Source organism: Artibeus jamaicensis, unplaced genomic scaffold, assembly GCF_021234435.1.
Source record: "Artibeus jamaicensis isolate MK-2021 breed Jamaican fruit bat unplaced genomic scaffold, CSHL_Jam_final scaffold_625, whole genome shotgun sequence".
Taxonomy (NCBI): Eukaryota; Metazoa; Chordata; class Mammalia; order Chiroptera; family Phyllostomidae; genus Artibeus; species Artibeus jamaicensis.
In genome coordinates this window covers 5458843-5482458 of record NW_026522051.1, presented here as the reverse complement: position 1 = coordinate 5482458, position 23616 = coordinate 5458843, and the positions used below count along the sequence as shown (strand labels likewise).

Genomic DNA, 23616 nt, shown 5'->3' with positions numbered 1-23616 from the left:
TGGGAAGATGCAGATCTGGTCTACAAGGCTCTGCAGCCTCACCTGATACAGTACCTGCGAGGAAAGGGAGGGAGAAGTTTAAAGGGCAAGGGTGACGGTGGGAACAGCTTTTCAAGGTTATGAACCAAATACTCTCAAGGGGAAAAGAGGAATGTTCTCTTAACAATGGGGAGCCGGAGAGCATGCCCGAGCTGGGCCAGCATGGTAACCCCATCAGCTCCACTGGAGGAAGCTCTGCAGTGGTAGCGAGGCAGGAAGGAAGCTGGAAAAATGAGCTGATGCTGATAGGAGATGGAAAATGATTGCCTAGGAAGGGATTAGGCAGGCACGTGATTGGCTGGAAAGGGGCCTGAAATTGTGGGGATTTCTGTATTCCAGATCTTGTTTGGGGTGGTTGTTGACAAGTGAGCGCACAATTGTCAGAACTCTGCGAACCTTGTTTTTATTATAGGTGAATTATGCCTCGATTAAAAAAATAAACACTGTAACTGAATTATGATATTTGAGGAGGGGGAAAAAAGAAGGCTAGAACGATTAAGACTCAAAGAGGGAAATTAGACCACAGGTAAAGTTTCCCAACCAGTCTGAGAACCAGAGGTACTCAGGGGTTTGGGGAAAGAGCAGGGGACACGGTGTCTGCCGGAACCTGGGCTAGACCCTTGCACCGATTTCAGCTTCATCTCCAGACCCCACGGCGCCCACGTAAGTTCCCGCAGTGGCGAATCCTGATAACCAGAGTGGGCCCTCCCTGTGACGGAGCAGGCAGCACCGAGCTCAGAGGGAGGGAGGAGGTTACAGTGTGGGCAGTGCAGGCTGAGGGATCAAAGGTGTGTCCGAGGACTGGCTCGGCCCAGAAAGCCGAGGGGTGGGAAGGAAGGAAAAGAGAGAAAGGCCAGGAATGTGGAAAATGTCTGAAGTAATTTCTGCACAGACCTGAAAAATCAGAAAACCAGGTCTCTCTTTCACAAATAAAAGAACAACACTTTAAAAAATCAAACTTAAAAAGTAAAAAAAAAAAAAAAAGCCATTAAAATATTTAAAAGGACCAAATTCAAATTTGCACCAAACTATCACCAGGCTAGAAGAAAGTTATATACCTGCTGAATAGTGCTGAATTCTGCTTTGGTGCATTTAAAAAATTTTTAAATTAAATTGTGTTAAATCCAGTGTGGGATCGCAGAACAGTGTTGATAGAAACTGGAACCTGCTTCTGGCGGCACAGGAGGGTCTCACACCTGTGCTCAGTGCTGGACACAACTACGGGGCCACTTCCCTCCCCCCTCATGACAGCTGCCACACTGGTCTCAGGCCTGGAGCAGCGGTTTTCAACCTTTCTCATCTCATGGCACATATAAACCACTTTCCAAACCCAAAACTGTAGTTTTGCCCATCTGAGCAGGAAAATGGGTATAATTTTGGTTTGTCCACGCCAGATGACTATTGTGCTGGCTGTTGTCATGTCCTTGTTTGACCATCTGAGGGGAGAGACGACAGGGCCACTGACTAAACGGTCAGGAGCTGCACGAGTTAAAAAGTCCCGTGGCACACGAGTGGAAAACAGCAGCTCTGGCACTAGGGTAGGCAAACTTTCTGGAAAGGGATAGATAGTAAAAAGTCTACGTTTTGAACGATATCATTACAACTCTTCTGCCGCTTCTGCCCCAAAGTGGCCGTAGACGATGGGTACATGAAGGGTCAAGGCCAAGAGGCCCAGTGGGGCCAGTCTGCTGACCTCTGGCCTAGCTCTGGCCTCCTGACTGCATATTAGAATTGTTGAGGGGCTGGCTCACTTGGGGGTCCCTGGCCCCAACCCTGAAATTCCAAACCTGAGATTCTTTTCCCCTCCCTGCCCCCGACCCCTGCCCACCCCCCAGCTGGTAGGCGATTCTGATGTGCATTCTGGGCTGAAAACAATTGTTCCAGAAGAGAAATGTAGTTTTTGGAAATTGCTGAAATTTTGTGTTAGAGGGATGGGGGGTGATGAATGCTGGAAGGAAAAGGCCCCAAGGCTCAACTGAGTCTAGAGTAAGATTAGAACTGCTTTCAATCCAACTGACACATTAAATGCATCCAACGCTTTGATTAAATGCTCTTAAAAAAAAAAACACCTTTATTTATTTTTAGAGAGAGGGGAAGGGAGGGGGAAAGAGAGGGAGAAACATCAATGTGTGGTTGCCTCTTGCATGCCCTCAACTGGGGACCTGGCCCCAAACAGCCCAGACATGTGCCAGGACGGGGGCAATGCACAGTCCGCTGAGCAGCACCAGCCAGGGTCCATCACATGCTCCTTATTGGATGCTTTTGTGTGCAGGCCAATAAGGCCTCGCCTTACGGCCAACCCAATAAGTGGGCACCGTCCTTGCCCTTCCCAGTCAGCGCCTCCCACCTAACCTCCTTTCTGGAACCATTCTCTGTAGGCCCCCGCGTAGTGACGAGCCCTGTGGAGACACAGTGGGGTGAGCACAGCAGGGCAAGCTGGGCCGCAGCCCCGGCCAGGCCCCAGCCGCACCCGCCTGCCCCATACCCTCTGTATCCAAGGCCCTGGGCCAGCTGTGTGGCCTGCAAGCCCCGTTTGCCCATCTGACAGAAGAAAATGAGGTTCTCATCTTCCAGCTTCGGCTTCTCCACCGAGTACAAGGCCTGGAAGGCAGCAGCGTCCATCTGCAGGGCACCTTCCAACTCGGACACTGGGAGGAAGAGTCAGGACAGGACAGGGAGCGACAGTTTCGAAATCTGAGGTTCAGAGGCAGTGCCTGGAAGGGCTGGGTCCCCGGGGTCGGACTAATCTTCACGGGCCTTGCACACTACACCTGGCGGCCACCACCCTCAACCTCAAGGTCAAGATACAGCGCAGTCAAATGGAGAGTCAGGAACTGCCTCCTGAAGGCTAAGGACAAGCAGGTTGTGGGGACCCAACCCTCTGGGGGGTTGAGCTTGGGGGCGCGCTTGCAGTCCCTGACCAGTATGTCTCCCAGCCCGGGAGGGCCAGCTCCACGCTAGTGCAGGCCTCCACCGGCCCCTGTCCCGAAGCCTGGGAGGCCGAGGGAATTCGGGTCCCCGTGCCCAGTCTGCCCCGCGCCACCTACATGAGGCCCCCTCGGCTGAGAGCCTCTGGACCCACGCTGCTGGCGGCCCGTACCCGGGATGTTGAGCGCCCCAGGGATGGTCCCTGCGGCTGCCTCCTCTCGAGACCTCACGTCAAAGAGCCGGGCCCGGCCCGCGGCCAGGAGCGAGCGGAGTTCGGGGAGCAACACAGTGGGCACTGTAGAGGGGACACGAAAGTCTAGCGGGGCTGAACGGGAGAAGAGCCCCTCGCTTGGCACTGCGCCCCAGGCACCCCCTTCCGCTCGCCTCCCACCTGGGAGGCGGCACCGGAACCACAGCCACACCTCCACCCGCCCCACTTCCCCACTCCCGGGCTCCGTGCTCTCCCGGGGCCACCAGAAAGGCCGACTCGCTGAACCGGCACGTACCTGCGGCCATGGCGCGAGCCACCACGGAGAACTGCAGGGCCGCCCTGGCCGCCCCCGTGCCCCCCACAGCCCCGCCAGGCTGGGCCGAGACCGGAACCGGAAGGGAGGCCCCGCCCCGCCCCCGTGGCACCTGTTCCCGGTGAGGACTGTAAATCCCAGCTCACACAACCTTTGGGTCAGCCACGACTCGCTAGTCCCATCCGGTGCCAAGACTCCGAGTCCCCAGCACTGGTCACCCCGGCCCCGCCCTCACCGGTCAGATTGCAGGGTCCCCTCCCCTCCGCCCTGGGGCCCACAAAAGGACAAACAAGAGGCAGCTGTGGCTCTGCATTTTATCTTAAAAAAAGAAAAGGGGGGAGGGGGACCGTCCCCAGAGGGGAAAGGCCGCACGTGGGCTCCGTCTGTGGTTCTCCCTGGACTTCTGCACAGGTCGCATTGCCGCCCAAGCGGCTCGTCTCTTCCGCGGCAGCGGCCGGGCTGCTTTCCCTCCCCCTCACTGCTTGCGGAAGCCCGTTCCCTGGCGCCCTCGGGGGCACAGCCAAGCTCCAGGGAGACGGAGCCGCAGAAGCACGGAGCCAGGGCCGCCAGGGTCACCGTCAGCAAACCCTCTGCAGGTACTGGAAGCCAGCACCAGGCAAACCCCACTGGGTGGGTCTGGTGTCCACCCCGACAGCGTGGGCTCTGTGCAAGGGGAGCCGGGGCTGCACGACGCTGGGCCAGGCTGTCAGGGCACGTCCAGGGTCTCACACCACTGTGTGCTGCTTTCCGGGCGTGCCCCTGAACTCCTCCCAGTATCTTGCCAAAAACGGGCAGCAAAGGAAAGGGGCACAGGGGGAGCCTGTGCTTCAGGGCTTTCTGCGGTTCCAGGACAAGGACACCCAGTCAGTTGCTGTCGTTCTTGATGACCACCTCCACCCCGTGGTGCCGCAGCTGGGCGCGGAGCAGCAGGTTCTTGTTCTTGAGGTCTTCCACCTGGAGGGGAGGAGGCGGTGAAGGCTGGGAGTCCCTGAGCCCATTCCCACATCCACAAGCACAGGAAAAAGGACACGGCCTCTCTGTGGAAAACGGAGCACTCCCAAAGGGCTCAGTGGCCACAGGGGGTGGAGCAGGGCTCCTGGGGACAGGAAGCTGACCTGCTGGCGAAGCACATCGTTGTCCAGCTGTAGCTGGTCGAGCCCCTGCAGCTCTTCAGACAGCCGGTGGTTACTCTGCCGAAGCTCCTGGATGTAGTCACAGGCCTTGGACAGGATCCCACCTTTACTCTGCAGGAAAAGCCAACAGGACGAGGGCCGGAGCCTAAGACACCTGCCTTGCTTTCCAACAGCAGTTCATGCCCAGGGCCTAGTTTCCCCCGAGGAACCTCAGAGAGTGGGAAAGACGGCACCCACAGGACACAGAATGTGGGCCCCTGCCCCCCACGGGGCCTCCCCTGACCTGGCCCGACTTGGTGCTCTCCATGGAGCAGTCTGGGATGATCTTGGACAGCTGCACGATCCAGTTGTTGATCTTGTCCCGGCGGCGCCGCTCCACTGTGGGGGCAGTGAGGCCAGGGCGACTCAGCGAGCGCCAGACACAGGCCCAGGGACAGTGACCTGCCCTCCCCGCAACACCACTGCTGCCCCCAGAACCCCGGATGCCCCCACCTTCATTATGCTGAGCCCTGCGCTTCTCGTCCCTCGTTGTCCTGGGGGCTTCTGACTTCCTGGCGACACCGGTGGCAGCCAAGTAACAGAGGTCAAAAGTAAGAGTGGCATTCAGGGGGGAAGTCGCACGAGAGCTGGCCCTCGTGGTAACTGAGGAGAAACAGGGTTACTCACGGGGAGTAAGGGTGGGTCCTGGGGGCGATGGAGCGCTGGCTTCCTCCCTGCAGCACTTCCTGTGGTGACATCATCACGAAGAACTGGCCTGTGGGGGCAGCGTGGTCTCAGTCAGGATGTGGGACTAGGAGCCTCACCAAGCACTGAGGCCCAGGCCCTGGGACCTCCCCTTCCTGGGGCCGACTTCCTCCTGCCTCCTGCCAGAGGGGCAGTCCCACATTCACTGCTGCCCAGGGCTTAGTGACCAGTGCAGGTCATGAGCAGAGGCCTGCCGCCCCCAGCACGTCCCACAGCCTCCCCGACCACACAGCCAGCGTCCCCACAGGGCATCTCACCAGTGCTGGGCGGCGTGGCCTGTCCCAGCAGCGCCTCTGAGCCCTGCGTTGTGACGACAGCTGCGGTGCTACCCGACGTGGCCCCCGCAGCCCCATCTCCCACAGCAGTGCCCGGGAAGTACGTGTAGTGCGTCTCCGCCGCTGTCCCCTCCGTGTCAACTGCGTCATCACTGGTGAACGCCCCTTGGATCACCGCCTGGAGGGAACCCGGAGAACGAAGTCCAGTGGCTGTCAGACTCCCCAGTGAAGGACTCTGAAGCTTCTACCCACTGAGAGAGGGAGGGAGGCCCAGAAAGGGGGATCCCGGGGCTTGGGGACAGGGCAGCCAGGTGCCTCACCGTCCCCAGCTTCAGCCAGCTCCCTGCCTCATCTCACTCTCAGAGCTCCGGTCCCCCACAACCTGCCCCGTACCTGGGTCATGGACTGAGTGGCGGGGTAGCCACTAATGGCGCCAGTCCCCTCAGTCTGGCCATCCAGCTGCCCCTCGGACACCTGGATCACCCTGTACATCACCTAGAAGCAGAGAGGACAGAGGGGTAGAGGGAGCAAGAGAGTAAATGCTAGGGTTTCAGGGCCTTCACCAAGTGTCTCCTAGACAGACCCCCAGGCAAGAGTCCTCCAGAGACACAGAGCCAGCCACTGCCCATCTGCCCCCACAGGGGGGTCTCGGCCAAGCCCTATGCCACATCCACCTCCACTCCAAACCTTGGACTGCAGCCCCCGCCCCCAAATGGTCCCCACCTTCTCCTCGCCCTCCAGGTCTCCACATGACAGGGGCAATGACCTCCCTCCAGCCCAACCCCAATAACACCTGCAGCCACCTGACCCCTCCCTTACCTGGCCCCCATTCTCAGTTCGGAAGACGTACTTGACGTTGGGGTCAGGGAAGGTGGCAGCAGACTGGATGCTGGCGATGGCCACACTGGTGGGGTCCTCCCCAGTTGCTACTGCACCTAAACACAAGGAGCAAGGAGGAGTCTGTGTGCCGCCGCCTTTCTCCCCCTGCGTCACTTGCCTGTCACTCAGGGAAGAAGGTGCACAGGTGGCCCGGCAGTGGGGAGAGCCGCGCCCACCCCGGCCAAGTTCCAGTGCACTGAGGTCTCTCCCACTCACCTTCCTGGATCTGCACCGTGCCCTCTTCCGTTTCAGCTGCTTTCTGCTGCCTGTTCGTCAGGGGGCAGAGGGGAGGGTAAGGGAAGAAGTGTGTGAAGAGTTCACTGGTGCTGGAACTCATGGGCCCGAAGTCGCTGGCATGTCCAGCAGGCAGCAGCACGGCGTGGAATTTGCTGAGTGCTCCCGGTGCGCAGACCCGGAGTGGCCACAGCCACATTCACTACTGAGAATAGGGCTACCAGGCAAGTAGCACTGCTTGCATTTCAAATAATGTTTGAAATGTGTGTTAACAATATTTTAGGTGTTGACTGATTTTAGGAGAGAGGAAGTGGTGGAGGGAGAGACCTCCGCGTTGTTCTTCTCCTAACCGATGCAGGGATTGAACCTGCAGCGTTGGGTATCTGGATCATGCGCTAACCCACGGTTGGCCCCGCTGAGGCCTGTTTGCATTTTATAGACCGGGAACCAAATCTCAGCGCCACTGTGCATTTGGGTGCAGCGACCCCAGAGCCAGGGCAGTCTCCCATCCCGGACCCCTGAGGCTACCCCTTACTCACCCCTTCATCTCTCTGTGAGGCGGTGCATCCGAGGGGCGGGCCCTGCCGCGCAGTCTTCCCGTCCCCCTCCTCACGGGCCTGAGCGCTTTGTCCTGGCAGAAATGAGGGGTCTGCAGTGACTCCTGGACACTGGGCGCCCCTGTGTCAGCACACAGGTTCTCTGAGACACAGCCGGGAATAAATCGACCACCACACGGTAAATGCTGAGATGGGCCACAGGCAGTGCCCCCCACCCAAGTGGCGCCCCTCCTGGTGGGGAGGGGACAAGCATACTGGAGCTGACACAGGACGTTTGCAATGCCACCTTTAGACACCACCGGGCCCCTCTTGCAGCTTCTCGGCCACACGCCGAACACCAACCAACTCCTGTTCGCAAATCTCGGAAGGGGAAGCCCGAAGCCCACGGCCACTGTAAAACCCTCCCGAACCCGCAATACCAGACTTGGCCGTTGGGCCCCACGACAGTCACAGGGCTGTTGCTTTGTGGTGTCCACATTTATGTCATTTGCTAGTGACCCAAAAGGCCAAGTGTATCATCCTCAAGCCCCTGCATCTTATTCACCAAGGCTGGAACAACACAGTGGCTAACATGTTGCCATGACAACTCCAAATCCACTGAACCGCAGCAAGAAGGGAAAAGACTCGGCGCCCAGGGTTCCGAAGGAGGAGACAAAGGAGGAGGAGCCCACCTACAAGGTGCCGGCAGGAGGACGCTGACACCCAGCCAGGGGACAGGAAAAACGTCGCGCTGGGTAGACAGATGCCTCCAGAAAGAAACCGCTACACAGAGCAAAGCAATAACATAATTCCGACGCGACAAGGGTAACTTTTTGATACATTCTCTACCCAGAAGGTCCCCCAAACCTTTCCTATCCAAGGAAAATCTTCAGTGGCTGAGCTTTGGGAAGCCCGGGTCCAGAGAAAACGCTCCAAAAAAAAGGGGGAACTGAAAGCGAAACCGTCGGGAGGAGGCGGAGGCGCGCGGTCCCTAAGAGGAAGCGGCGCTGGCGGCCCGGACCACCCACCTGCCCGTCCCCGAGCCTGCGCGGGCAGTGCCCCAGGTGCCCGGCGGACGCAGGAGGGGCGGTGGGGCGGGCAGGGCACGGGGCGTCTCCGCCGCCAACAGCTGTCAGCCAGGGACGGCCTCCGAGGCCCCAGCCGCTAGTCGTCCTGGTCTCAGCTGCGCGTCCGGAAGCATTTCCCGTGCGCGCGGGGTACGCGACGCCGACACCAGGCCGGACGCGGCGGCGCGCACGCTCGCCGAGGGGGCCCCAGCAGGGCCGTTCCCGGCGCGAACACAAAGGGAAAATGATGGGGCGCAGAGGGACCCGGCGCCAGCCTCGCTGGGAGCGCGCCGCCAGCTGCCCCAGCAGGCGCCCGGCGCGGCCAGAAGACCCGGCGGACACACAGGGCGCCGCGCTCAGCCCGGCGCGGGCCGCGGGAGGCGGGACGCGCGGGCCGCAGTTAGAGGCAGGCGCGGCCCCTCCCTCAAAACAAAGGCTTCCCCCGGGGACATCCCTGGCCTGAGAGTCGGAGAGACAGTAGAGGCTGCCCTTTCTTGCCGGCGCACCCCGTCTCCAGGTCCTGTCCTGTGCTGCACTCACCAGCCTCCGTCGCCTCAGCCGCCGACTTTCCCAGACAGCGCAGCTCGCCGAATTCGGGCAGCTCCATCGACAGCTGCGCATGCGCGCTCCCAGCCCGCGGCCATGCTGGTGAGGGGCGGAAGTGGTCCTCTCTACTCCCTGCCCGCCCTAGTCCTGAGCCTTCCCACTTCCGTCGGCTTCATCTTGATGAGGGCGGAAGGGAACTTCTTCCCGGGGTCTGAGAATATGACACTGAAGACCAAGGGGCTTTCGGCGTGAACGGGACAAATACGATGGAAGCATTAACTTGTGCTTCCATCTTTCTGCTGGACAGGGCCTTTTTATTTACTTGCTAGAAAGGGAGGCCCGTCGGCCGGCGGCGCCATCTTTAACAAGGGCGGGCAGGAGACTGTCTGGACTAGGGACACCTATTTGTAGTGTTTCCGGCTGGAGGTTAGGGTGCCTTAGCACACTTGGGTCTGGGTATTAGCGTCCGCAGTCACTCGCCCGAAGACCTTCAAGGCTTCCAGCCTGTGAGGCTGTTTCTGCAGCGGGATCTCGACGCCCGCTCTTCACAGTCAGCGTGAATCGCAGGTGTGGGGTGTCACAGGTCTCAGAGCCCCTGCCACTTACTACCTTGGAAATGTCGCGAACCTCGGGACCTAATGAGCCTTGGTTTTGTCAACCGCAGAACGCTGAGACCAGTACCAGCCTGACACACAGAATCGATAGGGGGCGAAGGAAAGGGCACATGGGGAACACAGCCTCTGCTGGTGCAGAGGAAACATTACGTAAATGCAAGTTTCTCTTCCCAGTTTCCTGACTACCGTGAACCCAGCTCTAGTTTCTGGCCGCAGGTCTCCATGACAACCACTGTGCAGGAGCCCCGGAACAAGAAAAAGGACAAGGATGGGCCACACCAGAAATGGTGATGCCTGTCGCCCAAGACTTGAATAAGAATAATGAAACTCCACACTACGTACATGTAAAAATACAACTTTTATTCTGAGACACAGGCCCTTACCAGGAGGGGACCTATGGCCCCAGCCTGTCTAGAGAAGCCTTCCCAGGCCCTGAGTGGTACCATTCCCTATCCCTGAAACAGGAGGAAGTTTTCCAAAAGAAAAAAAAGAGGCCAAAGGGATCTGTGGGAGACCCCTGAAGGCCACGGAAGGCGGAGGGTGGGGGAGCTGGAAAGGGAGCCAGTCCCTCCAACAAGCACTGAGTTCTTCAAAGCTTCTTGGACCTGTGGCTCCTCGTGGAGCAGGGGGCCAGGAGCTAAACAAGGTCCCACAACACAACCAAGGACCTTGGACCTTGGACCAAGGACCTTGAGGACCATAGGCTCTGACCCGGCCTGTCGTCCCCGCCTGCACCCTGGGACTTCCCTGAAGAGAAGTTCACAGCCTCAGGAGGGCAGATGCTTGCTTGGAGTTCCCCTTCATTCTTCCCTTTGAGAAACCTCTCTGTTTTCTGCCTACTCTTTGTTCCCTTTGGTCGATGACCTCACTCCCTAGGAACAGGCCCTTGGTGGCTTTCTTGGGAATCTCCTGAGGGATGAGTGCTTTGTGTCTGACGCAAGTTCCGGAAAACCAGCCGGGACAGTGCCTCCCACGGTCAGAGAGAAGCTGGAGGGCCAAAGCCCAGAGAGTTGGGCACTGCCTCTGCTCAGGCTGCAGAAGACACCGTTGTCAGAGACTCCAGATTGAAGACCACGTACTGTACCCTGTGTGGCCCAGAACTCGGGCCCTGATCATAGTCCCTCATCCTTCCCAGGGTTAGCCTGTGTTTCAAACGCGTATGTTCGGCGCTGTGGGGGCACAAGTGGGTGAAGGGCCTGGGGTTCTCTGGGGGGCAGACTAAATCGGCTCCGGGGTTCAGACCTTTCCGTGCCTTCAGGTGGGAGCTCCAGGAAGCTGAGGGGCCGCGGGGAATGGGCATGGATCCCGCTACAGGGAGAGGTTCTGGGGATAAGGCTGTAGTCCTCACCCCCAGTACAGGTATGTGTCCTCCGAACTCCCTGAGCCTCAGTTCTCTGGCGATCCCGGGCCAGGGCCACAGCAGCGTCAAAGGAAAGGCTGCCCCCATTCCGCCAAGAGGAGCGAGAGGCTCGGGACCCCCAAACCCTCTCTCCCGGAGTCCCATCCAGCCGACCGGGTCTTGGGCATGGGTTTGCAGGCGCCACGTGGATCTTGCTACACATTGCACCGGGCATCTTGGCAAACTGTGGTTTAGGGGGCACCACTGGCACAGAGCGGACCTGTTGGACCTGAACCAGGGTGGAAGCCAGGCGCATGCCCACACTGCCAGCTGAGCTAAGGGGACAGGGGCACAGACTGCAGCCCTCTGGACTGGGCTGCCCCTCTGGCTCCATCTCCTCTGGCCGGGGTGGCTGTGGGGCTGCTCGTCCCGTCTCAGAGGACTGGTCATTGCCCTCTTTGGCACTGTCAACTTCCAAGGACACTACATATGACCCTTCTAGGAGAAAGCCCCCTTCTAAACGGTCCCCTCCAGCCCTCTGCTCTCCCTCCGCCTCCCCATCCCCACTCTCCCGCTCCTTGCTGACCTCCCCTGCTCCTCCTCCAACTGCTGCTTCTGCGCTTCTGTCTTCACCATCCCCTTGGTCTTCTCTCGCCTCTAGGTCACTGTTCTCCCCCTGCCCTCGGACTTCCCCCTCACCCTCTCTGCCTCCCTCAGCCTCTGGTGTGTGCACCACCTCCCAGCTCTCCTCAGCAGCTTGCTTTCCCTGGGTCCTCTGCCGGGGGTCCCTGCCAGCTTCCACCCCAGCTTCCTCTCCCACCTCAGCCTCCTCCTGTCTCTCAGTCGTTCTTTCCTCCTCCTCCGCACTCCGCTCTCCTGTTTTCTCCACACCTTTAGCTCCCTCCATATGCTCATCCTCCCGCAGACCTTTGGGTGTATTGTCCTTGGCTTCTGTCTCCTCCCCAGGCCCTTCCTGCGAACTGACCGTCATCTCTGGGCTTCCCCCAGCGCCCCCTCCTTCCTCACCTGCCTCTCCGGCCTTCACCTTGCCCTCGGGACTCCCCTCGGCCTCCTCCCTGATATCCCACCCGCTGCCAGCCTCAGCCTCCATGTCCTCCCCAGCGTCCCAGCACGGCTGCCCCCTCTCAGCCTGCCCTGGAGCTGCCTGTCTTCCACACCCAGCCGCCTCCTCCCCCGGACCGCCCCGGCTCTCCCAGGCCTGGGGTTCGGGGCCCAGAAGGGGACTGAGGTCGTCATAGGCACTCAGGAAGACTTCCTCCCCGCTTTCTTCCTCTGCTGCAGGCCCAGGGCCTGCTGAGTCTGAGGAGCAGCAGCTGGGCGCCAGGACAAACTGGGCATCATCCAGAAACAGCTCGTCCAGAGGCGGCTCCACGGAGAACTCCTCCACCTGCGGGCACGGCACATGGTTCAGCACCGGGGTCCCTGTCTCCCCTCTGGATTCTCTGCCTCCCCTCGGCCCAGCATGGCTCCCCCTCACCTGAGGCCCAGCTCCTAGCAGCTCCTCCAGGTAGCTGATCCCAAGGTCGTCATCCCCAGGGCAGAAGGCTGCTCCTGCGGCTCCAGCCTTGGCCACGTCCCCAGCCTCCACTCCCACCCACTCGGGCTCCGAGCCGCTTGAGTCCTCTAGGAAGGAGAAGGAGTCCTGCACCTCCTGGGACAGGCAGTCCTCCAGGGCCGGAGCTGGGGCCAGGGCCGCTGGGCCTGAGTCAGCCAGGGCACCCGGGGTTGGACTTGCCTCCGACTTCTCATCTGTTGGAAGACGGGTAGTCCCAGGAATACGAAGGTCAGGGTCAGCCCCAACCCTTTTCCCACGTGGGTCTCCCTGGCATTGCTGCCCTAGGGGCCCAACATGCCCAGCTTGGCCCCCTACCTAGCTGATTTCTTCACACCAATATTCTGAACTATTGGCTTACAGCTGCCTTAGTCCTGCTCCTACCAGGTGCCGGGCACCGTGCTGTACGTTTTAAAATGCATTATCTATTTCCCCACAAAAGCACCCTATGCTATAGGACGTTTGCCTCCATTTTGCACGTGAGGAAACTGAGGCTGCCAGAGAGTAAGCGGTTTGTCCAAGGTCACAGGACAGGGGTGCAGACGAAGTCTGATCCCACAGCTGCTCCAGGGCCACGCCCTTGCCCCCACGATGAGCTGCGGGCACTTCTCATCCTCGGCGCTTCGAGATTGGGGTGAGAGCAGGACCGCTCCCGGCTCTGCCACCGCCCCCTAAACCAGTGACCCATGGCTTAACCAAGGCTCCGGTGCGACTGCCGTGACACAAGGATGGCCACAACACCTGTGTCATAAGACCACGAGAAAATGAAAAAAGCTAACACCTGCAAAGTCCGTAACACAGCGTTTGGCACGTAATAAGCCTTCGATGAGTGGCAGCTGGTGTGGCCCATCTGACGGCCGTTACTGCCACCAGCGGTGCGTGTCCACCTTGGGCGTGGTGATCCCCACCACGTGTGTCCAAGAGGACCCTGTCGTGCGTGTACAAGAGCCCCTCTGCACTTATTCCACACGAGTGCATTTTGTTACTGGATTCCCTCAGCCTTGAACCAGGGGTGGCAGCTGAAAGGAACCACCCAAAGCCAGGGGCTGAGGCCTCTTCCCTCCCCTCGCCAGAGCTTCAGCCTGTTCCCCAGTCCCCACTTCCAGTCCCTGGGGCCTCACCTGGGGGGCCGGGGCCGGGGCCGGAGGCAAGGCTTGGCCGGGGCTGTAGGGCAGGGCACTCCAGGCCGCGGGTGAGCCTGGCCAAGGACACGTTAGAGATGATGTTCGGGGGCACGTTGAGGATGGAGGTGATGTGCAGTGGGAGGTTGACGTTGTACGGGTCTGAGATGTGGACGCCAGCGCAGCGCTCCGCGCGGCTGCCGGCCCCAGCCCGGGCTGCTGGCCGCCCGGCCCGTGGGGTTCCTGGCTCAGAGTTCGTGCTGCCCAGGGCCTCCGCCTCGGGCTCCACTTCACCCTCTGCTCCCTCTGCAGAATCGTTCTCCGATCTCTCAGGCACCAGCGGGCCGGGCTGGGGGCTGCTGGGTGCCAGCAGTCCCTCTGGCTCTGGAGGAGAGAGAGGCAGGCGGTGGCCCCCGCTGTAAGGGACCTGGACTGTTCAGGACTGTTCTGGAACAGAACAGAACGCTCCCTGCAGCCCGAAGGTCGGGACGGCCTGCACAGGACCACGCCCAGACTCCCTTGGCCACACAGCAAACCTTCCCCAGCCGGCAGGTCACGTGTGGGTCAGCCCTCCTACGACTCCCAAGAGCCCCGTCCCTCCCTGCAGAGGCCATCACTGGCTGCCACCCCCCCCACACACACGCCACCATGTCCCTGCACATACCCATAGAGCAGATGACAAACACCCTGTACCCTGGCATCCAGCACTATGGCTGGTGTGCGAGAGACACGCGTCACCTGTTTTGAAATTAGTGGGTACACTTGGCTCCGAGTGCACGCACACAAATGGCAGTGGTCTGGTTCACAACACTGTCATTCCCCTACAGACACACGCAGACGCTCACAGGCCCTGGCTGTGAACGCCACAGCACACTCCCAGCTGCACGCCTGTGCTCACCGTCGCTGGCCCCTGTCGACGCGCTCAGTGAGTCCATGCTCTTGGCTGGCCTCAGGGTCCCCTTCTCCGATTTGTCCTCTGCAAGACAAGTGGGTGTGTGGATCCAGGGCCTGGCACGCCCACGATGGAGCTCCCGCCCGTCGCCCCACACTTACCTCTGTCCTCAGCGCCCTGTGGCAGTTTGCGCTTGGTCTCGTGACCAGAGCGGCCCAGGTTGAAGATGGATCTCCATTTCCTGACCTTCAGAGACCCTTTCCTCCTGGAGGCAGTGGAGACATCAGTGGGGTTGGGCCTGGAGGCCAGGGCGGGGGGCAGTGGGGGACCAGGGGCGCCCAGGAGGGAAGCCTTACTTGTGCTCTGCGATCTCAATGATAGTGTGATAGGGCCGAATCTGGGGGGGTCCATCGCCAGCCTGCAGGACGCTGGGCAGGTGGTAGGGCAGCGACCTGGGCATGAGATCCTCGGGGCCACCTGATGCCCGGAGCCCTGGAAGGGACCGCCATCCGCCACTCTCCAGGTCACCGCCTAGGGAGAGAGGAGGGCTCGCCAGCCAGGAATCGAGAAGAGAGAGGGCACTGGCCCCCAGCTCCTCCACGCACCTAACCACTCACCAGCTGGGGACGTACGGGGCGGGGGAACCCTGGTCTAGCTCCTGAAGAGTGAGTTAGTCCTCAGTGGCCAAGCAGGCCAGGGGTTCCAGGACTGTGGCCTGGTGGGCTGGGGCGGCAATGAGCCGTGGCTGGTGTCGAGAGCTAGGACGGGGAGTGGAGATCCAGCTGGGCCCTGCACTGTGAGCAGGCGGAAGAGGCCTGCACAGGCTTTCTCACCTGCAGGGCAGGGAGCCCGAACCAGTGGGGGGGCAGCCCTAACGCTGACTCGCCCCCCAGACAGGCGGTGGTGGGGAGGGCACGCACCAGAGAGGGCAGTGCCCCCGAAGAGCCGGTCCACGTGTGTGAGGATGAACTCGACCACGATGGACTGCACACGCACCTCCATGAAGGCCGCCGTGCCATTGAAGCCGGAGGCCTCTATGTCCTTAGACCTGTGAGGACACGGAGTCACCCCTGCCCAGGGCCCCCCCCCCCGCACCCTTATCCACACTCTCCCGGAAAGTGCCTCACACCCTTTCCCCCGCTGTGCCCTTAACACCCCCCACCTCTTAAACCATGTATGTGGTTCATGTCTCTAACGTCACTTCCTCCTGGAAGCCTTCTTGGACACCCCCCTCAGAATCAGTCTCCACTTCCTTTGCAGCCCAGGAGCCTGTTTGTAATGCCAGGACCTCTCATAGCCTGCCTTGCACCACCAGGAGTGATCCACAGGCCAGTTGCTCAACAAATACTTGACCAGGACCCATCCTGTTCTAGTCCCTGAGCTCAATGACACAGGGTGACCCTGACCCTAACCGTTAGGGACTTTACTCAAGCTCAGAGCTGGTGTCAAAGGGGTAAGCCCCACGCCACTGGGTGCAATCCTGAACCTTCCTGTGTCTCACTGGGCATCTTGAGACCCTCGGTCCCCTCTCCAGCACACCCACCCAGCCACCCTGTCCTGCAGCCACCTGCTGGGGGCTAGGCTCTGCCAGGACCCGCATGCCACTCGCTCACACCCACCTCAGCAGGTTGGGGGCCCACACGATGGCCAGGTTGCGGGCGTGCATGTTGGTCTGGGCGCTGAGCGAGGCCATATGCACCAGGTGGCGCATGAGGAACTCCAGGGTCCTGCAGAGAGGGGCACCAGGGTCAGGGTCACACAGGGGTCATAAGGCAGGAGTAAGGCTGGGGCCTGGGCACTGGGAGAGAAAGGACACATTGAGGCCCCGGTGGAGGGAGCCAGGGCAGTGTGGGGGAGCCCAGCGGGGGGTGGGATGGGGAGGCACCCCACATGCCTGTAGTTTGGGACAGGGAGCTCTCGAAGCACCTCGAGGATCTTGACCAAGCGATCGGGCTCCAGTTGCACAGCCACGGCCTCCTGATCGGGGTGGGGGATGGTTCAAGAAGCCGGCGTCAGGGACTCAGCCTGCCCCGAGTCCTCCCCAGAGCTCTGAGGCAAACCCTCAGACACAACCGCGCTGCCCCGCACCGTCCTCGACCCGGAGCTGAGGACGCACACGGACAGCGGCAGGGAGGGCCCCGAGTCTGGGGCCCGCAGACCTGCAGCCGAACCCTGGCCTGCCACTGAATGGCTTTAGGACCTCGGACAACTCAGTCACGGTCACTCTCTGCCTTAGCGTCCTCTGCCGGTAACACTCCGGCACCGGAGCACGTCCACACCCTGCCCCCTGCCGTGGGTGCCCAGAGTGGTGGCCTTGTTCCAAAGGGTCCAGGGAGGCCTCCCCCGCCCAGTGTGGCCAGTGTGGGCGGCTGGCGCGCCCCTGCCATTCAGGGCCTCCCGGCGCCACTGTGTGAATCAGCGAAACCAGAGCAGCTGCCCCGCGGGCCGGTCAACTCACAGCGAACTTGTCATAGAGCCGGTACGTGAGCAGGGGGTCCGGCAGCTCTCGGAAGTAGGCCTTGCACAGGGAGGGCACGCAGTGGACGTCCTGCAGGTAAACATCTCGCCGCAGGTCTGGCTTCCGCTCCGCCTCGAACTCCTGCCTGGGGAGGTGCAGAGTGGTCAGGAGCGCTGGGCGTCGGGAGAAGCGAGGGGCCGCAGGGGGGCGCTCCGGGCGGCCTGAGGGTCCGCGGGTGTGGGGCTTGGGGGGAGGACTCGGGCTGTGCACACGGACTCACGGGGCCGGTGTGAGGAGGGTGAATGGGGCAGCGCGAGGGTGGGGGTCCACGTCGGGGGCGCAGCTGCAGGTGCAGCAACGTAGGTGTGGGTGGGGGTCGGTAGAAGTGGGGGCTGAGCCTGAGTGTGTTTCTGGGTACGTGGACGGGTGGGAGAGTGTAACCTTAGAACTGGGTGTCAAACTCACTTTCCCCGAGGGCCACATCAGCCTTATGGTTGCCTTCAAAGGGCCGAATGTAATTTCAACTCCTTAACTGTCAAGGAGTAGTCACATTTACACAGTCCTGAAATTACATTAGGCCCTTTGAAGGCAACTGCGAGGCTGATGTGGCCCCCACTGAAAACGAATATGAGCCCTGGCTGGCGTAGCTCAGTGGATTGAGCGCAGGCCTGGAAACCAGAGGATCGCAGTTCGATTCCCAGTCAGGGCACATGCCTGGGTCGCAGGCCAGTTCCCAGCAGGGGACACATGAGAGGCAACCATACATTGATATTTCTCTCCCTCTCTCCTCTTCCCCTCTGAAGATAAAGAAATAAAATCTTTTAAAAAATGAATTTGACACCCCTGCCTTAGAAGGAAACATGAGTGTAGGTCTTTATAACATTGGCTATGACGCCAAGAGCACAGACAACCAAAACCAATAAGCTGAATGTCAAAATTACAAGATTTGTGTGTCAGAGGGCACTACTGAGAAAGTGAAGAGAACCCACAGGATGGAAAAACGGGCTTGCAAACCAGATTCGATGGATGTCTAATATCCAGAATATCAAGAACTCTCCCAATTCCAAAGAGGTAAGCAACCCAGTGTAAAAACGGGTGAGGGACCAGAATAGACATTTCTCCAAAGAAGACGTGGAAATGCTCAATGAGTGAACAAAGGGACGTTCCACAACACTGGCTAGTAGAGAGTCGCAAGTACAGATGAAGTATCACTGCGCACCCGCTGGGGCGGCCGCAGCAAAGAAGACACAGAGGAACACGGTTGGCAGCCCTCCCGGGTGGGGCTGTAAAACCGCACAACTGCTGCCTGGCAGTTCCTTTAAAAGTCCAACAGAGAGTCACCCTGTGGCCCAGCAACCCGACTCCTGTGCACACTCTGGAGAGCCAAGAACACACGTCAGCACAAACACGCACACACGGACAGTGTGTAGCACCACCGTTCGCAGCAGCCAACCGGCAGAAGCCACCTGAACGGCCTGTGACTGGTGAACGAGCACAGTACAGGTGGTCAAACCATGCAGCGGAACATCATTCAGCCATGAAAAAAGGAACAAAGTACTGGCACATGCAACAACACACGTGAACCTCAAACATGCCGAGCAAAAAAGCCAGACACACAGGGTTACCACGACATGATCTGTGGGTGTGTGAAATGAGCAGAAGGGGAAAAGCCGTCCAGACAGAAGCGGACAAGGGGTGGCCAGGGGCTGGGGGCGGGGGTGCGGAGTGACGGCTGGGGGAGGTGAAACATTCTGGAATTAGTGGTGACGGCTGCACAACCCGTGAATACACTCAAAACTACTCCGGTGGCCATATTTTCCTCCTGACCCTCACCCAAGGACACGCTCACTGGCTTTAGAGAGAGAGGAAGAAAGAGACAGAAATACCAATCGGTTGCTCCCCTGCGTGCCCTGACCAGGGATCGAACCCACAAACTGTTGGTGTATGGACAACATTCCAGGTAACTGAGCCACCCGGCCAGGGCTGAAATGTACATGTTTAAATGGTGGATTTTATGGCACGAGAATTATATCTAATTTTTTTTGAAGCTGGGTAGGTGTGTGTGGGAGTGGAGGGTGTGTGTGCACGTGTGCGTCCGTGTGTGCACACAGCCTGCCGGTGGCAGCACAGGTCTCAGCTTCTCCTGAGCAGCCTCCAGAGCGCCTCCTGCAGACAGTGCCGGGCACTGCGTTTCCTTCTCCCCGCCTCCCCTCACCCTCTGGCTCCCTGGCATCCTGGCCTCCCAGCCCTCCCGAAACCGCCTGACTCACCGGAGCCTCTGGATGTTGGAGGAGACCCCTGAGAGGCGGTAGATCCCATCCACCACTCCGTACTCCTCCACGAACTCCGCGCAGGTCCTGAGCACCTGGGGCACTGGGGACACAGGGGCAAACGCAGAGGCATCAGAGCCACCCGGGGTCTAAGAAGTGGGAGCACCAGGGAGGGAGCCTGGGGAGGGCAGTGCCTGTGGGATGCGGCTTGTCCGAAAGATTCTCACGGGGCGTCAGCTCCAACCCACCAACCCCCCCAGTGGTCCCTCTGCCCACCACGTCCAGAGCCCCAGTGTCCCTCCATCTGGGCAAGGGAGCTCCTTGCCTCTCCAGACTGCCCATTTCTGTTAGAAAGTTCTGCTCTCGTGGAAGCTACTTGCTTCTCTGGGACTTTTAAAGAGCAACAATCCGGTTGGAAGTGTTATGTCCATGCACTGCCAGGACCAGTCTTATACCCTGAGTCCCAACCAAAACTCGGATGGGGCCGGCGGGGGTGGGTGTGAAGCACACCCTCTGGTAAGGCCGCGTGTGGGTGTCAGTTCTGCCACCAAAAGGCGCACAAAGCAGTGACAGACCTTCAGCCAGCTCAGCTCAGGAGAGAAGCACCCACACGCCCACTGCGCACTGCACGTCACGTATTCCCATCCCCGTCCGGCAGGGAGAAAAGCCAGGACTGAAGGACTAATGAGCTCCCAGGGCCACAGGCTAGAACCAGGATGCAAATCCAGAAGCTCAAAAAGCTGCGTAATGTCTCCCAGCCCCTGCTTCCCCCCCCTTCTAGACCTTAAGCTCCTTAGGTACAGGATCTAAGTGTGACCTGTCTCAACATCCTCTTACGTGGTGTCTGACATGCTGTGTCATGCGTGGGAAGCTCGTGTGTTGAAGCCCAGCTGCACCATTCCAAGTTTTAAATCCTTTGTGATACAAACATCCTGCTCCACCCCAATCTTCACTGCTTACCTCAAATACAGTATCAGAATAATATCGAAATAAAACGTCAGCTCCCCAGCAGGGAAGATAAGACCCTTCACAGATCGGGTCTCAGCTGCGGCTCCGGCCGCAGCGCCAGGCGGTTCCCCGGCAGACCCTGCGATCCAGCCCTTTGCGTCTCCGCGAAGGAGGTGGTACCATGTCCTTCCCTTGACACCCACTCATGTCTCTTCCGGGCTGGAAGTGTCCTCCCCCCTGACTCTATCTGGGGACACCCCTGTGCTCCTCACAACACACCTTGAACACCGCCCCCCAAGTCTGAGCTCTTTACTTACCGTAGCTCCGCACCCCTCTCTTTATCCCTGTGTCCTGATTTGTTTCTTTTCTGTCTATGACTTTGGACACAATGTAACATCCTCCCCAGCATCCAGACCAGTGTTGAAACACAGTATATAGTAAATGTTTATTGAATGATTCAGTTAATCAGCAATCGATTATGAGAATTGGTGGCATGTCTTGGAGACAATACAGACTATTTTGAAGAGAAAACATCGAGTCCTGTTAACTGAGACCCACCCGAGGTCACGTGCCCGGGTCAGAAAACCCTGAGTCTCTCCTGAGCCACCCGCCCGGCCGTCTTCTCCTTCGGCTTCAGGAGTCTCTCAGCTGATTGTACCTCCCTCCGCCTTGGCCGCCAGGAAGCTCCCAGCCGCCTCCGCCAACCACAAAGAACCTGATTCACCTTTCTGGGCACTGGTCCCACTCTTCCTTTCACTTTCCCGTCAGCCCAGTTCCTTCATCCTTGACTCTTTTTCTAAAGTTTTGGGTCTGGGAAGTTATCCATTCTAAGCTCTGTGGAATTCAGTGAGACCGAAGTACAGAATGAAGGAAACCATAAATCCATCCTCTACGACTGAGAACCCTCCTCGTAGGACCTGCTGTCCACGCCCTCTGCCCCCCTGCAGCCCAGAGCCGGGACTCAAGAAAGGTCAGGAACCCTTCGCCCCACGGCTGCAAAAGTGTGGGCTGCCACACCAGTCACCTTGAGAGTGACAGCTTCCTTAACCTTCGCAGCTCAGTCCCTTCTCTCACCTCCACACGTCCCTGGCCCTGGGTCACCATGCCTCCCCCAGGACCTGTGCCCCCAGCAAGGGTCCCTGAGCTCCAGCGCCCAGCACTGCGCACCGAAGATGCGTTGGCTTCTCGTGAGGCTACACCCAGTTCTGGCCGCCTCGTGACTCATACACAGGCCGCTGCCACCTAAAGCCCAGGTCCTTTCCACATGAGCTGTAACCCGGCAGGCCGGCCTCCCCCTCTGTCCTCTGTCGGCTTCAAACTCCAGAGAAGGCCCTTGGAGCAGGCCTTCGGGGGCCCGGGGGGGGGGGCAGAGCCACAGAGGAAATGGGTCAAGGAGATGGGGGAAGAGAGAACAGGGTCAGAGAGATGGGGGGTCAAGGAGCTAGAGATCAGGGAGATGGGGTAAGACCTACAAGTTAGAGACAGGGTAGGGGAGGCAGAGACAGAGGGGTGTGGGGGAGGTCACAGCCGGGACCCAGAGAATCAGCAACCTCAACAAGGTGTCGAAAGAGATGAAACAGATAGACATCAGGACCTTGGGGCCATGAGCTGGGAGATGGTGTTGAGATGGAACCGAGGATAAATCAACCAGACACACAGGTTTCCACTGGCCAGGGCTTTCATGTTTGCTGGGCCTTGGGTCAGTGAGAAGCCACCTGTCTGTGCGAGGGGGGCTGGGCGAGGGGCAGCTGTCACTGCTGCTCTGGTGCCCAAGATCGCCCCCCCACATCGGGCTCAGGTGAGGCTCTGCCGGGCAGCCGGGCTGCTTTCTCTCAGCCCCTGCGATGCACTGAGGTAAGGATGCAGCAACAGGTGTCTCCTTCCAGAGAGCGGCCCTCACCTGCTGGCCCCACAGACAGAGGGTCACGGGAGTGGGGTCGGTTTTGGGAGGGAGAGGAGGCACTGGGTTTGCAGAGAACGAGTGCCGGGGAGTCTCGTGCCCTTGACCTACAGCCTCCACTCCCTGGAGGGAATCCCTCCCTGGTAAAGGCGGCTCCTCACAGCTGGGCTTTGCCCACGGAGAAGAGCAAAGCCCAGAGAGGCCACTTCACTGTTCCACACTCTTCCTCAGTGCCTGGGCTTTCCCTTCGCCAAGGCCAGTGGGGACGGGGGCCCCTGGGGGAGGAGAAAAGGGGAAGAAGGTGTCTGGGGATGCGGGGCGGGGCCCTGAGCAGGAAATGAGCAGGAACCAGTCCCCTGCCTGCACTGCAGGGGCCACAGCCCAGGCAGGGGACGACTAAGAGGAAATGACAGATTGGGTGGGGGTGGGGGTGGGGGAAAGAACAAGAGCGAAGAATGGGCCCTTCTCTGGGAGGAGCTGGACGAGCCCAAAAGGAGCTGGGCTGGGCGGCCGGGATACCTGCCTGCGTTCACTTTCAGGGCAGATTGAGAAATGTGCTCAGCGGCTGCTCCCCACCCAGCACAGAGCGAGGCCGACCTGGAGCCGCCATGTCCGTCCCTGGCCCTGCTCCTACCCCAGCCCCCTCCCAGGCCACCCAGGTCCCACCGGCCTCCACGGCACCCTCCACCCACCTCCTACTCCCTGGCGTCCCCACCTCGGAGACCGCTTCTCTCTGGCCCTCCGCTTTGAACTGGTTTCCCTCTGCACAAGGAGAGCAGGGGAATCCCAGACGACCAGGAAGGGTGTCCCCACCCTAAATGCTCCTCACCTGCGGCCCGGCAAGGCTGCCAGGGGACCAGGGTGCGCACCTCGGGCCCGCAGTCCTCCACCTGGAGCCCCTGAGGGCCGCCTCGGACTCAAGGGGGGCCCCTCCTGCCCCTTTCATTCAGACCCAAGGGCCTGCCATCCCCCCCCGCAGCCTTCCTCTCCCGTCCCTGCCTTCTCACGAAGCAGATTCCCACCTCGCCTGCTCAGCAGCCCCCGGGCACTGTCCCCGTGGACACCTCGGGACCCCCACGGGCCCCGCAGCTCGGAGCCGCCACCTTACCCTCCTGGCCCGAGTGCCGCAGGTGCTCCTGCAGGTCACAGCCGAACACCCGCTCCTTCGAGCCGCCCTTCTTCTTTCCCTTCTGCCGAGACTTCATGGCCGGAGTCCCAGGCCTCTGGCCCGGCCACCTCCGTCCCCCGGGACCTTTGGCCTAGCGGTCCCCCATAAAATCCCAAGCTGGCCTCTGGGCTGGGCCTGGCCCCAGGGGGCAGGGCTCCGAACTGGGGGTGGAGGGTGGCCTGGGCGACAGGCAACAGCCCCTGCCTCTGGGGCTCCCGCTGGCCACGCGGAAGTGGTCGTGGAAGAGGAAGTGCCAGGACCCTGGCACGAAGCTGGGTCTCGTGGCGGACCTGGCACTCGCCCCTCTCGCCTGCTCGGGCCTGGGGCAGGAAGCTGTGCAGCGCCCCAAACCCGCTTCCTGTTAGAGCATCTTTGCAACCACAGGACCGGGTGGGGGAGGCAGCTGACATTCACATCCTCACCCACAC

The 23616-nt window shown here is 60.1% G+C and overlaps 3 protein-coding genes across 14 annotated transcripts; all 3 read right to left on the bottom strand.

The window, feature by feature from the left end:
- Window positions 1–2087: 2087 nt before the first annotated feature.
- On the bottom strand, window positions 2088–3909 carry TSTD1 (thiosulfate sulfurtransferase like domain containing 1). Its single transcript, XM_037150181.2, has 5 exons — window positions 3901–3909; window positions 3474–3603; window positions 3140–3262; window positions 2525–2687; window positions 2088–2438 (listed from the first exon to the last, which is right to left on the bottom strand). Exons 1-5 carry the CDS (start codon window positions 3907–3909, stop codon window positions 2387–2389), a joined length of 477 nt encoding a protein of 158 aa, XP_037006076.2. The 3' UTR covers window positions 2088–2386.
- USF1 (upstream transcription factor 1) lies at window positions 3792–9009 on the bottom strand. Of its 10 annotated transcripts, none has more exons than XM_037150117.2 (11): window positions 8900–9009; window positions 7296–7387; window positions 6739–6788; window positions 6463–6578; window positions 6037–6138; window positions 5626–5821; window positions 5291–5378; window positions 5117–5175; window positions 4908–5002; window positions 4607–4735; window positions 3792–4445 (listed from the first exon to the last, which is right to left on the bottom strand). In XM_037150117.2, the coding sequence occupies exons 1-11, from the start codon at window positions 8978–8980 to the stop codon at window positions 4356–4358; spliced, it is 1098 nt and encodes a 365-aa protein (XP_037006012.1). In that variant the 5' UTR covers window positions 8981–9009; the 3' UTR covers window positions 3792–4355. The 10 variants fall into 10 exon arrangements, with proteins under 10 accessions (XP_037006012.1, XP_037006000.1, XP_037006006.1 ...); XM_037150105.2 differs by having other exon boundaries at window positions 7296–7455; window positions 8900–9006; XM_037150111.2 differs by having other exon boundaries at window positions 7296–7434; window positions 8900–9006.
- An 849-nt stretch (window positions 9010–9858) lies between these two features.
- On the bottom strand, window positions 9859–23573 carry ARHGAP30 (Rho GTPase activating protein 30). Of its 3 annotated transcripts, none has more exons than XM_053659335.1 (12): window positions 23129–23573; window positions 19173–19275; window positions 16903–17047; window positions 16339–16421; window positions 16064–16171; window positions 15365–15492; window positions 14801–14975; window positions 14606–14709; window positions 14451–14528; window positions 13553–13936; window positions 12357–12502; window positions 9859–12266 (listed from the first exon to the last, which is right to left on the bottom strand). In XM_053659335.1, the coding sequence occupies exons 1-12, from the start codon at window positions 23223–23225 to the stop codon at window positions 10632–10634; spliced, it is 3186 nt and encodes a 1061-aa protein (XP_053515310.1). In that variant the 5' UTR covers window positions 23226–23573; the 3' UTR covers window positions 9859–10631. The 3 variants fall into 3 exon arrangements, with proteins under 3 accessions (XP_053515310.1, XP_037005990.2, XP_053515311.1); XM_037150095.2 differs by having other exon boundaries at window positions 12357–12628; window positions 23129–23572; XM_053659336.1 differs by lacking the exon at window positions 23129–23573 and having other exon boundaries at window positions 12357–12628; window positions 16903–17043; window positions 19173–19250.
- Window positions 23574–23616: the final 43 nt, after the last annotated feature.